Here is a 14768-nt window from a genome sequence, read left to right on the forward strand (position 1 = left end):
TGTTCCCGAGCCCCCCTCTGCAGCTAGAAGAAGTCCCGATTTTCCTGTTCTACCCATAATCTTCCTGAGACGGCTCCTGCCTTGTCTGTGGTTCTGGGCTCAGGTCGTGGTCTTGTTAGAAAGTGCCTCATGATTTGACACTGAGCAAATGACCACGGCCTTCGGGGTGGGAGGAAGTGGTGGAGCTGATCCAGAGAGGGCCGCGCTGTGCTCATACACCTTGAGTGAGATGCTTGCCTGATGACTGGCAGGGCTGCGGCTGAGATGGTTCCTTCAGTGCTGGCTGTTGGCAGCTGGGGCAGGAGCCCTGTAGGAGGAATCAGACTTCTGCTCTGGTGCCCATTTTACCCTTCAGTTCCTTTCCACCCCTGGGCCTTGGAGAGGGTTTCCAGGGCCTCACGTTAAGGCAGTGACGACCCTGTGTTTGCATAGGGCTTTACTGGTCGGTAAAGGACTTGTACGTATGCTCTCATTTAATAGGAAGAGTTGGAGTGACCGTAGAACTCATGGAGGGGGATGAGGCTGGGATAGCTCCCGCCCCACCCCCTCCACATCCCTCCTTTGCTGGACCGGTGGGTAGGTACCTCTTTGAGGAGGGCTCTCTATTTCAATATGAAAGGACAAGATACCTAGTTGACCTTTGGCTAACTAATACTTGTTCTTTGGTTGGGTGGGGTGGAGTGGTTCTTGCATAAGAATAGCTTGGGGGAGGGCCTGGCTGGGAGTCGGGGTGAGGTCCAGCAGTGTGGGGGTATGGGCTCCTGGATTAAGAACCTGTGGGTTTCCTTTATGGGCAGAGCCACCCAGTTTGCTATGCTTATGAATCATAGTCCTGACTTTGGCAATTTAACCTTTTGACTAAATGCAACCATTTGGGGTTAGGGGTGCGACAAAAGGAGCACAGACCAGACGCCGGGATTCTCATACAGATTCCTACCTGTCTGCCTGGGCATCCAGGTGGGGTGGGTTGTACTAACGTGTCTGAGCTTCAGTGCTCCCTGTCTGTATAAAGTGGGGGTGAATCTCCTGTCTTAAGCACTGTGGTCGTCACAAGCAGAGTCTAAAGTGTAAGGCATTTAGCACACAGTAGGTGCCTGATAAATAAGAACTATTACTCTTATTACAAATAGCTGGTTTGCTACCAGAGGGGTTAGGTCCATTTTGTTTTCTAGGCCAACTTTGCCCAATGAAGGCTGGAAAAGAGGGGGTTGAGCCTTGGGGAGACGTGGTGCTGTTAACACTGAGCATTGTGCACTTGCCGTTGTGTACACGAGTCATAATTAGTAATCTGATCTTATTTTATTTTCAACTTGCAGCGTATTTTGGGACCTTTACTGTGCAGCTCCTGAAAGGCGAGACACTTGTGAACATTCAAGTGAAGCAAAAGCCTTTCATGATTACGTGAGTAACAAAATTTTAATCCTGGCAATAATTACAGGGTTGGATAGCTCTAACTTCTTTAGGACCAAAAGCAAATACACAGCCAATTGGCAGTGGGTTTTGTTTTCTCCTTGCCTTTCTTCTCTGCCCACCTCCTCGCTGCCCTCGCCCTGTGCCCTCCTCCCAGCACCGCTCTAACTTGGTGAATGGTATTTCATAATGTTGTAATTACGCAAAAGTGTGTGTAGATACCTATCTGAAGAATTAAATGGCGTTGAGCAGGGCTCAACCATGTGCGGTTTATGTTCAGAGTGGACAGTTAACTGGGAATGGACTGAGCCTCTTTGGTGTTGGTTGGTTTAAGAAAAAACGGACCACAGCCAAAAAGAAAAATAAAGCAAATAGGAAATTTGTGTTTTGGAGTAGAAGGGGTGTTGAGTGAGAATTTGGTGAAATGGACTTTCGCATTACTCTCCAGGAAGTGATCTTTCAAATTATGTTTTGGGTGTTTGTTTTATGTTGGTTTTGGTGGGGGGGGGGGCTCATGTTGTGTCTGCTGAGATGATGGGTACTTTGAAGTCCTTGGCTAGTCCATAATCCTGTGTTCAAAATATTCTTATGAACATATTTAATGTCATCACATTGTAATGCTTTCTATTCTATCATTCACCGTCTACTTGGATGAGTTTTTTGAAATGTATGAAATGCTTATAGGAGAGATGCCTGCCCCATGTCCCATAATACATGGCAGCCCCCTCAAAAAAAAAAAAGGGCTCCAAACCTGGGTTGGTGTCAGACTTTCTGATCAGATGAAACAGGTTAGGATCTTCTGGGGGGGGAGATGGAAATACCTGAAGGTCTTCCCAGCCGCCTTTCAGTCTGCTTCCATTGGCCTTGCAGAAGGTTAAGTGTATGTGTGCGTGTGTGTGTGCGCGCATGCTCGCACACATGCACCTAAGAGGTGGTCTATTTTTGTCTCACGCTTCTGCATGAAGTGGAAAGGAATAGTCCCCAAACTCTGGGGCATGGAAGTTGGTTTTCTGATCGTCACCGGGGCCCACCCCCTTGGCCAGGCCATGGTGTCCCCTGCGTGCAGAGTTTGAAACTGGCCTAGGAGACCAGAACCCATCTGGTTGAGTTTCACAAGTGGGCAAATCCCATTACTGTGAATATCTTTATGGTGAAAATTTCCCCTGTAACACGAGGAGTTAGAGGCTCAGCTGGAGGCGGCCTGGATTTGAGACTATTCAATGTGATGAAATTCTGCCTTGACTGAAAAGTCAGTGCCTTTGGAGTGGAGTGCCGAGGAAATTCACCAGTCCTCATGCCCTCTCCGGGGTTGAGAATGAGAAACTGGCGAATGGTACTTACAGCCGAGCAAACTTTTCGTAGTGAAAGGTGAGGTGCCTCGTTCCCTTGTGATGTGGTTCTGGGAACATCCAGGACCTGGAGGTTGGAGGAGGAGGCTCAGAGGTGCATTAGTCATAGAAAAATAGTTGGTGAATTTGACCTTTCCACCTAGTAAAAGTCTTGTGCTTTAAACAAAAAACTATGGACAGCCAGTTCCTGTGTGGCCAGTCTACTGCTATGCAAATGGTTTTATTTTAGAGTGGGGGGATGGGTAGGTGTGCCTATTTCAAGCCAATCTCTTGATACAGGTGACGGTGCTACCTTTTGAAGCTGTCTTTCAGAGGCTAATAATTTTTAACGGCGTTTAGTGCTCCAGTAAGTAATGTGAGACCCTCTTTGGCAGTTTGTGGTTCGGTCTGCCACCTTGAAACGGTATGGTGGTTGGGAAACTTGCATGGGTTTGCTTCCAGTAGTTTGTTAAGAAATGACAGCAGAATTGTGGTAGTGATTTCTGAAGTTGGCGTAGGCATTTTGAAGACGTTAGCAAGAGGCCAGGGATTTGCAGATTTTAGGGTCCAAACCCTTTTTCCTGGATTGGAATCCGCCTGTGGCCCAAGAGTCAGATTGAGGGGGAGGAGGGATGAAGTGAGGAATGGGAACAGGAAAGGAATGTCTCTTTTGTGAAGGAGTTAAAGAGGTAGCATTGAGTTGCTGGGAAGATGAAGAAGCAAATGGAAAATTAAGAACTATTTAAGAAAATTAAGAAAAGGAGCTCTTACCGTCCTCAAATCTTCATGTGTTCCCGCATTCCCGTGGCTACCATCGCGTTAGTGCATGTTTGTTGCTGCTAGAATTACTGCCGTAGTCTCTTTTCTGGACTCTTGTCTGGAATGCATGCTTCTCTTACACATTCACATTCCGTCCATCTTTTATGTTCTCTGTCGTGGAGGATTTTCAGGATAGTTTTCTGTACACTCTGATCGCTCCTTAATCTCAACGTCTATAAAAAACCACCCATACAAAGCCTTTGTTGGCGGCTTTCCATGTGCTGGGCCCCCATGCTGAGTGCTGTAGGTTCAGTGATCCTGGGAGAGAAGGCATGTTAGCTCCATTTTGCAGGTGGAGAAACTGAGGCTCAGAGAGGTGCATTCACAGCTGGTAGGTGGTAGAATTAGGATCTAAGTCTAAGCTCAGGTCATAACTGACTCCAGAATTGGTTGGTTCTCTTACGCACCCAGCAGCTCGGCCTCACAGGCAATGGCAACACCTACTAGGATTCTGACTAACTTCTCATTCATTGCTGTCTTTGCAACCACAGCTTGTTAATCTTTTCCACGCCAGAGACCATTCATCCACAGAGCTATTCATCTCTGTAGCTCACAATACCTTGCACATAGTAGGCATTCATGCTAATTAAATGAAGGAGTAAGGAAGTACATCGGAAAGGAAAAACAGGTACTTTGGGGTCAGTAAATAACAGCCCATGGAACACTGGAGGGGTGTTCTTTCGGTGACTTCATTTTTGCTGGGTGATCTTGAGCCAGGTAATTGAATGTGGGTTCACTCGTTACCTTAAATCTTTATGGAAGATGAAGTGCAGTATAAATAAGAGTGTGCAGTAACTGGCCTTTTCGTTTTTGATCAAGGAGATTCAGAGATTCTCGTGGATTGTGGGGGAGTCGGTGTGGCCCAGGTACCAGGTTGGGGCCTCGATGGGTAGTAAGTAGTAAGTCCTTGCTGGGCAGGGACGCGGAGTGCGTGCCTGATTCTCGAAGGGCCAGAAAGGACCTCTGTCCGTCGGAAGATGCTGGTCTCGGCTCACTGACGGAAGTAAGTGGTTTTGTGTTCTGGCAGGTTGTTGATGGATCAGGGTGATCTCAAAGGCTCTGCTCAGGCCAAGGCCAGGCGATCGGGCCTGGAGTGAGCCAGATGACTCAGCGGGGAGGGGGTTTAAATTTTCTCTGAATTGGTGAGTTTTTATTTGAGTCACCATCTATTTTCTCCCACACATCTGGCAACTTCGGGTTTCTTGGCTCATTGTTCATAAGCCCGAGTGCCTGATGCTGACCGTGTACAACGTGGAACATTGGGGGACTTGGTGCCCCGAGTGGACTTTATTGAGAAATTGATTTGTCTGTAGTCAGAAGAGCCCTGGGGCCACGGAGGAGGCTCACAGGGAGGACCCTGCCTGTCGTTTCCGTGCTGTTCCCCTCTGGCTGGAGCAGTGGTTCTGAGAGTGTTGGTGAAAGCCCGTGAGGTCCCATTGGGCTTTCTTAGACTTTTGTCTGGTTCTGGCCTTTGTGGAGCAGACACTCCCAGTTGCCAACGGTGTCTCACTGCGGGCCCAGGGGGGTCCTGGCGACCCTCTTCACAGGATCCATGGGGTTGGTAGAAGTGCCTTTGGTGTCCTCTCAACCACCAGCAGTCCTTCCCCTTCTTGTGGGAGCTAATTTTGTGTTTTCCTTTTGGAGGCAAGAAATGAATGGAGCAGATAAGGCCTTGAAGCGGAAGGTGCTAAAGAGCAGTAATGGTTTCATGCACAGCTCATGCTGCTATACTTTTCATAGTGCTTTTTCAACATGTGGTTGTGGTTTGGCCTCACCGCTGCCTGTTGGTCAGGTTTTATTGAGGTCTCATCCCCATTTTACAGATGAAGAAACTGAGACTTGGGGTTTGGACGTTTTGTCGAAGGGCATGTAGCCAGGCAGTGGAGGGAAGATGCTTGCTTTTGACTCAGAGTGCGCCCATACCTGTTCACTGAAGAACCGAATTTAGCAGAGAATAGGCTGAAGTTCCTGAGGGGTGAATTGCAGAGTCCCTGGCAGAGGTGGGACCTGCGCTCTGGGAAGGGAGCTTGTTACGGTGCACTGGCTCTTTTGGCTGGGAAATGTGATAAAAGCTATGGCCTTTCCTTCCAGAGAATGCATGTTCCTCCACAAAGGAGACTTTGTACGTGGCTTCAGGAGGTTCACGGGCTGCTGCCCCGAATTCCAAACCCCTCTGTGATCCCCAGTGAGGAACTTGGGCGTGTAGTGGACATGGAGTCCCATGACCTTGCTAGTCTTAAGCCTTAGTTTCCCTCCCGAGGACCTTGTCATTGGGAGCCCCTGAGCTCCCTTACCCCTGTGCTCCTGCCCAGCTGTGACCCCTGTGACCCCTGTGACCCCTGTGACCCCCTCCACCCTCTGCTGGGAACCTGTCTCTGCAGGCGGGTTGGTTACGAGTCCTGGGCGTGCATGCGAGTGGAGGTATTTGTGGCTCAGTGGCAGGGGTCCAGCGTCCTTGGTGGGTTTGAAATAGCCAAGTGATATTTGAGAGGGTTCTCCTTGGATGTGCTGAGCTGAGGTTCCTGCCAGGCAGGGAGTGTCCACGCCTGCCAGAGCCTTTGGGAGCAGGGGCACGGATGGCCGGGCGGCCGCAATGGGAGGAGAAGGCCGCAGCTGGGCTCTGGTAGCTGGGGGAGCGCTGTCCCCCGTGATAAGCCAGGGTAGCTATCTGCCCAGAGGTCCTGACAAGTTCACGGCGTTGCCTTTGGCTCTGACCCTTGGCACCCTTGTGTGGCAGATTATGAAAACAAAACGTACACAGTTGTTTCTTTCCCCTCTCCCTTTGGAGCTTAGACTTCGGGTTGCATCCTTTCTTCGGGCTCCCACCCCCATTTGCTGCAAGTCCTCTTAACCCCCCGGAGCCTGCCAGACTCCTCCATCGGTAGCTAATTAAACACTAAATGAGTAAGTGGAATTGCATTTTGCCAGAACCCAGGCAATGCAGCCACTTTAATGGGTTTCAAGTGGCAGCAAGACCCCAAATTGCAAATCTTTGCCCTTTATTTTAAGGCAGGAGTGGGGCGGGGGGAGTGATGGGGACCCAAACAAAGTTTTTGGCAGTGGTCACTTCATTTGAACTCCAAGACCAGCCGTGCGCACCAGTCTTTGCATAATGCCATCTTTGTTAGCTGAGCATTTGCAAACTTGGACCGAGAGCCAGCTCTGTGCCAGCCCTGGCGCTGAGGGAGCCGGGAGACACCCGGCTCTCCCTGCAGCGTCCCTTAGGCTGTCTTAATTTTCCAAGGGAAGCAGGTTCTCTAGTGGGGACTTGAGGCCAGAGCCGCCTTGCCCCCTTTCCTCGACCTTCCCACCTCCGTGTGTGAGTGTGTGTGTGCTTAAGTATAAGAGGGAGAAGTGGAAGGGAGGTGTATGTGCTTGAGGGCCTGTCAGCCAAGATAATAGAGATGTTACACTAGCTGTAGCCTATATCATAGTATCTAGGGTTTAGAGCAGCGGTTCTCAACCTGTGGGTCGCGACCCCTTTGGGGGTCGAACAACCCTTTCACAGGGGTCGCCTAAGACCATCGGAAAACACATATATAATTACATATTGTTTTTGTGATTAATCACTATGCTTTAATTATGTTTAATTTGTAACAATGAAAATACATCCTGCATATCAGATATTTACATTACGATTCCTAACAGTAGCAAAATTACAGTTATGAAGTAGCAACGAAAATAATTTTATGGTTGCGGGTCACCACAACATGAGGAACTGTATTAAAGGGTCGCGGCATTAGGAAGGTTGAGAACCACTGGTTTAGAGTATTTAGAAAAATTAATCTTTTTTTAGCTTGGTAATAATTCTGACCACGGCACACGTACATTGGACGATTCACATAAACTTCTTTAATACATGTTGCTGGGAGCTTACAGCAAACGGACAATAATGACTGTTTGTTTTTGATTCGCCAGAGTAATGGGGTTTCCTGTAGCCTTGGTGAGATGAGTTTTAGGAATGTTTCTCTCTGTGCTATGCTTTTATTTCCCTGAGCCTTGAATCCTCTGGATTTGAAGGGTTTGGGCTCTGACTGACAGCTGGGATGCATACCTGAACTCCAGTTCTCACTCTCATTTCCTGGCAGGGCAGACTTTCAAACACTCAGTTTTCCCATCTGTAGAATGGGGAAATGGTGATCCCCTACTATGGTGGTTGTTTCTCTGTGGCTAGTACTTGGTGATTTTGTTTCCTTTCTCTTTACAGCCTTAAAGTCCCCCACCCCCCTCCCCCAAATTTTCATATCATGGAAGAGAAAATTTCATGTTTTTCTGGGAGAGCAAGTTGACCGTAGAGACTTGAATTTCTCAGTGATGCTCTCTGATGCCCTGACATGTTGTGGAGTCCTCCCTCCATCCCAACTGTCTTGTCTCACCTCCACACCCCTGCACGGGGCAGAGCAGGCTCGTGCCACAGGCTGGTACTGATAAATGCTCCCCTGAGGTGTCTACGCGCCTTATCTGTGTTGGACAGAGTGGTCCTGTCCCACTCCCACATGTAGCTGCCACAGAGCTAGATGGTGAGGCCCAGAGAGCTGGCGACTTGGCCTCAGCAGAAATCTGAATTAAAATTTCTGCTTCATACCACTTGTTAGCTGGGGTCGGTGCGGGCGGGAGGGGGGCTTCACTTCTTGAGGTCCATCCTCTTGACTGTGAAACAGGTGCAAAGGGTTGTCCTTGCTCAGCCATCCTACGTGGGAGTTGCTGGGAGGAAGGCTCGGAAGCTGTTGTGCAGTGAAGTGCCATGGCAGTGTTGATAGGGATGAACAGGTTCGAAGCCCCTGGGTTGGGATCTTGTCCTTGTCTTTGTGTATGTGCTGCCCTGGCCGGCCTTGGGCCTCCCCTGACTTTCTGATTGAGTGCGGAGTTCCAGAGAAAGGCCTAAAGGAGAAGGGGGGCTTGTGCATTGGACAAACTGGTTCTGGGTGCGTTGGTTGCTTTCTCTTTCCACTTCCTAGGGTGAGCTTTAGGCCGTGGTCAGCTGGCCCCCAGACAAGGAGCAGAAGACACTGCCGAATGTCAGGGTGTTGATTTAGTTCCATCGTTGAGTGCCTGCTCTGCTCACTACCCTGTTGAAGAGACAGATGTAGCTCAGGATGTGATAAGTGCTTAAACACACTTGTGCAGAACGATCTTGGTCTTTGGAGGGATGGATTCAGTGAGTCAGGACAGGTCACAGGAGTCGGTAAGCAGTCCCACCCTGGGAAATACATTCAATGCAGGGTTGCAGGTGATGGAACCAGAGGTCACCTAGTCATCTTGCAAGTAGGCAAACGGAGGCCCAGAGACGAAAGACACCCCCCCGCCTGAGGTCACCAGTAGGATTCAAACCTGCAAACCCAATCAGGGTCCTGGACTCTTACTTTTTCCCTTTGCTGCCTTGCTCTACTTACAAACTATGCAAAGTGGACACCTTAATTAGCCTGTCTGTGCCTCAGTTTCCTTAGGCAAATGAGGGTAATAATAAAGTATACCTGCCTCATAAGGTTGTCATGAGAATTAAATGAGTTTATGCACGTGGGCATACATACACACACACTACATATAGCGCCTGACACAGCGTAAGTGCTATGTCAATGTGCTGTCATTCTTATTATCTCACTTGTATGAATTCCGACTCTCTGATGGCCAAAAAGGGGACAGGAGCAGGGGTTTCGGGGTGAGAAGTATGAAACATGAACCACCGTTGGCTTGCTCACAAGTTGATTAGCTCTCTGGGTCCCTGGGTTTGCGTCCACCTTCATCAGGCATACTCGTGCTTGTGAGGATGAGTCGAGCCCACGTGTGGCTGCCCCTGGCCAGCACCTGGCCCGTGCTGCTCAGTCAGGGTCCCATTTTTCTCCTCTTCCAGCCACTTCCCTTGCTCTCGGAGTCCGGAGCTGTGCCCAGCCCCCTCTGATCCTTCCCTTTGGTCCCTACTTGGTACTGCACCACCTGAGATGGATTTCTTGCACCCTTGCCAGTCAGCCCTCTGTAAAGCAGGTAGTGTGGCTGCCTCCACCAGGCCTGTCAGCACCACCCCCTTGGGAACACCCCTTTTCTCCCTCTCCCACCCTTCCCCCCCCAAGAACTTTGTGTCTTTCTTACTCACTTGCTACTTGCTGCCGGGAAGGAGAGTGATTTGGGGTCTGGGTTGTATCTCTTTCCTTCCTCCTTCTAGATGGGAGTTCCTGAGGACAGAGCCCTTACCTTCATCCCTGCCTGTCTCCCCCGTTCCTGGGGCCTCTTGCAGAGTCTTGAGTAAACCCCCAGGTTGGGGAGCTACACTCTGGGCCTTGAGAAATGAGAAGGGTTTGATCCCTGCCCAGGGATCAAGCGTGTTAAATACACATTTTAATGGAGATGGACAAGTGGCTCATGGTAACTTAGTGTTTTTGCAAACTGAGTTGTGACCCGTGAGTGCCTTGTGAAATCAGCTTAGTGGGTCAGATTGGCAATTACAGAAAATGAAACAACTGTATCACAAAAAGTAAACATAAGTATTAATTTGGGAAACTTGTTTCCAGTGATTTATGTGTGCAGTGTGCCCTGGGTTGTGGTGTGAAGTTTGCCTGATTGTGGGTCTCAGTCTAAACTCTGAAAGCCACGGGCCTGGCGAGGCTGAGGTCGAATCTTGGGACCTACAGGTTGGGTGAACGAGGCGAGGTGATGAGCGATTGCTGCTGACCTCAGTCCCCTGATCTGTAACAAGGAGGGAATCAGCCCCACCTCCTAGGGTTCTTGGGAGGGTTGTCTCCCCATCTCGTTTCCTGAGTGGTGCCTGGGGGAGCTCCTCACCTCTGCCTCTGGTATTTCCTGCCGTGTTGGTGGGGCATTGAGCACGTGTGGACGGTGCTCAGCAGATGCTTGCCAAATAAGCAGTAGCTCGTAGCTCCCACTTGAAGTCTGCAGCTTGTCCCCGCTGGCTGGCCTTGGGCAGCTACTCCTGTCTGCCTGCCCTTGAGGAAGAGGGGTTCCCCGGCCCCCTGTGGAGGATGTTGTCTGAACATCTGCAGGGCTCAGGCAGTGGCCACAGCAAGAATCTTGAGAACAGGTCTCAGGGCAGGCATCCTGTCTGAGCCAGGTTGGCCCAGCCTCCCAAACTCCCTTTCCCCTCTGGGTGACAGCTGTTTGCGTAGCTCCCAGGCAGGCTTTGTATCTCCTGCTCTTTGTGTGTTTGGGTGAAGCGCCTGACATTTCACTTCTGTTTCACAGTCCTCTGACCTTAAGAAGCGTGGCTGCTCCCTGCGGCCTCTGTCTGAGCTTTTCTTCTGATCCTTCTCTCCCCGTCACAAAAGGCTGTTTGAGAGAGCAGGCTCTGGGGTGGCAGTCGTCCCCGCGCCTGGGATTTAGCTGCAGCCTTGCCAGCTCTCCTGGGATGGACAGAGTGTGGCTTTGCAGACTGGCCCGGAGCAGCGGCCAGTTGTTGGGCCGTGCGTCCTGCTTGCTTGCTGGTCGGTGATGGGTACTAAAGCTGTGTCATGGACAGTGCACAGAATTTGGACTTTCAGATGGCCTTGGGTAAGTCATGTGGTCCCTCGGAGCCTTAGTTTGTCTGCCTGTGATACAAAAATACGTAAAATAAGGCCTCACTTTCTTTTTTTTTGTCTCAAGCTTCTTTTTGAAGTCGGGTGAGAGCAATTGAAAATCGTTAGTAAGTTGTGGTCCCCATTTGAGAAGGCTGTTTTAAATGTGAACAGGCCACCAACTCATAGAAATGTATATAACAAAGGAGCCTGTCTATTTGCAGGTAGGGAAACTGAGGCCTGGAGTCAGGTGGTAACATGGCAAGTCTGCGGCTGGATGGGCTCCTGGTTCCCTGGGCAGCCACTGACGTTCGCAAACCTCCACTGAAGAGGCTGGCGCCTGGGTCTGTGCCTGTGCCACCCGTGAGGAATTTTGCAGCTTGCTTTGGGAGATGCCCTGGGCTTCCCGTGGCTTTGGCCACCCGGCCTGTGCTGAGGGGGCAGGCAGCCCAGCGGGCAGGCCTGGCGTCGGGCGTGTGCACACTGCCCTTCTTTTCTTGCTGTCTTTTAGAAGGCTTCCAGTAGAGAATGTTATCCTCTCTCTGGAGGCCCTGGCTCTTGGCAGCGCTGCCCGCCAGATCCCGCTCGGCGAGCCCACTTGTGTTACATGAGGCAGCGCCTGGCCCACAGCTGCGGATCTCCGGGCTGGTGAGCTGCTTCAAAAGGGGATTTTACAGCATGACAGGGAATTTCAGCCACCGCGTTATCTCCGAATTGGCCAATTGATGGTTTCAGCAGAGCATTTCAGCATCGGGGAAGTCAATACAATTTGAGTTAGTTGTGATGGCTGCCACTTTAAATACCTCAGTGAATTTCTGTCAGCGAGCGAATGCGTGGAATAGGGAATTGCAGAAAACTTGATCACCGGAGTGCTTCAGTCGATTCTGACCCCAAGCTACAGAAAATGAACTTAAATCTAGTTGACTGTCGCCACGTACTTTCTTTGGCATTATTTTGCTAGCAGCACCTTCATCAAAGGCAACTTGAAGAGATGAGACGAGGTAAACATCACTGTGTTTGAGTCTGGCCCCCGCGGTTAGGGAGCGCTGGTCTTCCATGGGACGTTGAGCCATTGGGAGTCGGGGTGGTGGTTTCTTGCTAAGGGATAAATTACTAAACTATGGTGTTGTGGTTTAATAATAATGAACCCTTTATTTAATTAAGGAAACAGTTGTTTATTGAGCATTTACTGTGTGCCAAGACCTTTAAAAGTGTTTTTATTTCCTTCTTACCCTATTTGGGCAGTGTAGTGAACAGGATTTTCTTCCCATTTCATGGAGGAAGAGCTGATAACAATAGCAAACAGTTACAGAGTGCCAACTGTATGCCAGGCACTGTTCTAAGTGCTTTAGGTTTTATCTCAGGTCATACTCAAAACAGCCCTGTGGGTGAAGTCCCATTTTTCTATTTTGCAGTTAAGGAAACTGAGGCACTGGAGGGATTCAGCATTGTTGAAGGTGGACGTAAACTAAAGTGCTCTTCACTACCCATCACGTTGCCTCCCTAAGAATTAATACCAGATTTGACATCTTTCCTCCCTAATTAATTGATGACCCACTCCCCATCCTGGGGTGGTTTGATACTGGGACGAGGAAGACTAGGGTGGGAAGTGAGTCCTGAGGGGGAGGGGCAAGCCCACGCCCTGCCTGTGGGTCGTATGGTACCCTAACCGTGCTGTGCCTGGTGCTGTGCCTCTCCGAGGGCGGAAGGACTGGGTTGGTATTCTGTGACCTCACCCAGGAAGAAGACATCAGGCTTTGGACCCCGTACACCTTAAAGAAGAGTTTCCCCACTTCTTCACTCCCAAGGCCTTCTTGTATTAATCCCCTACCCCACTGTGGACCCCAAACAGATTGCATGCATTGAGTCTCCATTCATTTTGATGAAGAAATAGGAACAACAAGCACGATATAGTTGCTGCTAATAGAGCTTCTTATTAGCTCAGGGGAACCGATGTGAGCACACCAGTTTGGTGGAATTCCAGTTCAGAAGAAACATTGGGAATTCGGATTCCAATTCAGTTGAGGCAGACTTGATTCTTGCTGAGCTCAGAAAATACCAGCAATTCTTCAGGGTCCCTAAAAGTTTCAGGGGACCCGAGTCCACAGGCTGGGGACCTCTGGCTCAATGCCGTGCTTCTCACACCCATTTAGCAGTGTGTGTGTGTGTGTGTGTGTGTGTGTGTGTCCGTGTGTCCTTTTGGCTCTGTTCTGGGATGGCCAGGGCTGGGCTCTGTGGAGGGAAGTCCCTCATGATTTCCTGTGGGAGTCTGGAGGGTTGGAGGGCAGAGTTCCCACGAGGTCACCCACTGCAGAGCAGGCAGTGCAGGCAAGGCTTTTAGAGACAGGATGGGTGGCCCAGGGGTGTGAGACTCTGAGTAGAAAGCTCCCATCTCGAGAGGATGCTCAGAGTCCCCATCCCTACAGACTTGCAAAGGCACACATGTTCACTACTCATCTTTCTCAACCAAATTTCCCCACTCACTGGCTGTGTGACCTTTTCACTGGCCAGTGTCTTCCTTTGGGGCCTCAATTTCCAATTGTTGCACATGGAGACAGGGATACAGATGAGATTTCTGAAACAGCAGTGACCAGCATTTATTGCACATTTGCCCGGGGCAGGGGCTGTGCGTGCGTATGACGTTTAATCCCCCTAACTCCACAGGGCAGAGTCTGCTTTCTACCCTGTTCCTTGAATGCAGAAACTGAGGCTCAGAGAAGTGACCTCGTTAGCCCATGGTTACGAAGTCATCAAATAATGGAGTCAGGACTTGAAACCAGGGCCCCGTTCCTTGAGCCAAACTGTTATTTTAAGAAACTTTTGGATGACTTTGTGAGATGGGGACCTTCGGGGGGAGATGCACCTCGAAAGTATTGGATCATTTTAGTAGAAATCTATAAATGAATGTCTAAAAAAAAAAAAGATGTGACAGTTTGCCTCCTAGTGAGATGAATGCAGATAAACCTGTTTTGACTGTTAACTTATTTTGTTGCTTAAAAGCCAGTGACTTGTAGTATTGAATTTATTTCTCTTCACAATGTTTAAGTGTTTGCCACTTCTTGAGTGACGTGCGTGAATTTGGGAACTGCCTGTACTTTGGGAATGGAGGCCGCTGTGTGCACGCAAGGATTTTGCCTTGAGAGGGAGCTGAGGAAGGTTTGTGTGGCGCAGGCTGCAGCCGAGAAGTGGCTGGAGAGCCACGTGCGCACCTGTGTCTGAGGGAGTCGACGGAGCCACAGTTGCTCTGAAGTTGGGGTCACAGTGGAGAGCTGATCGCAGGAGTCTTTGTGACTGGAAGCCTAAATATTTATTCTGTTCTGTCCCTAATGAAAACAAATTGTCAACAGTTGTTCAGTAACTGACTAAATTAAAATCTGTAATTAGTCAATTAGATTAAAGAGTTGGCACAACCTGATTGTATCATGCTGGTTAGGTTATTAAGAGAAAGGGTGTGATTTTTAATTACTGAATGCTAATTTTGACAGTTTCAAATAGAAACAGACGTGTTTTTCCCCCCCTTTCCCTAATTCTGAATGGTTTGGAAAGTAAAGACACTCGATGTATAAATTATGTTTTTTTGAAGGAAAATATTCCGAGAAGGCCCTTCTGTAGAGTAGCGGGGGATTTTAGTTAAGAGGCCACACTGGATTTCGGTGAAAGGGTTAGTTGGAAAGCCTTCCTTTTTTGAAGGAAGGATGGCCTGGCG

At 49.5% G+C, this 14768-nt stretch overlaps 1 protein-coding gene across 4 annotated transcripts in view; it reads left to right on the top strand.

Annotated features, from left to right (window-relative positions):
• Window positions 1-14768, top strand: part of SSBP3 (single stranded DNA binding protein 3) — a 150757-nt gene that overhangs the window by 3109 nt on the left and 132880 nt on the right. For all 4 annotated transcript variants that reach the window (XM_081086842.1, XM_081086843.1, XM_081086841.1 and 1 more), the window contains exon 4: window positions 1317-1401. In XM_081086842.1, coding sequence (XP_080942968.1) covers window positions 1317-1401 — 85 coding nt within the window. The remainder of the gene's footprint in view (window positions 1-1316; window positions 1402-14768) is intronic.

Source organism: Myotis nattereri, assembly GCF_964212035.1.
Source record: "Myotis nattereri genome assembly, chromosome: 3".
In the NCBI taxonomy this organism is placed as follows: domain Eukaryota; kingdom Metazoa; phylum Chordata; class Mammalia; order Chiroptera; family Vespertilionidae; genus Myotis; species Myotis nattereri.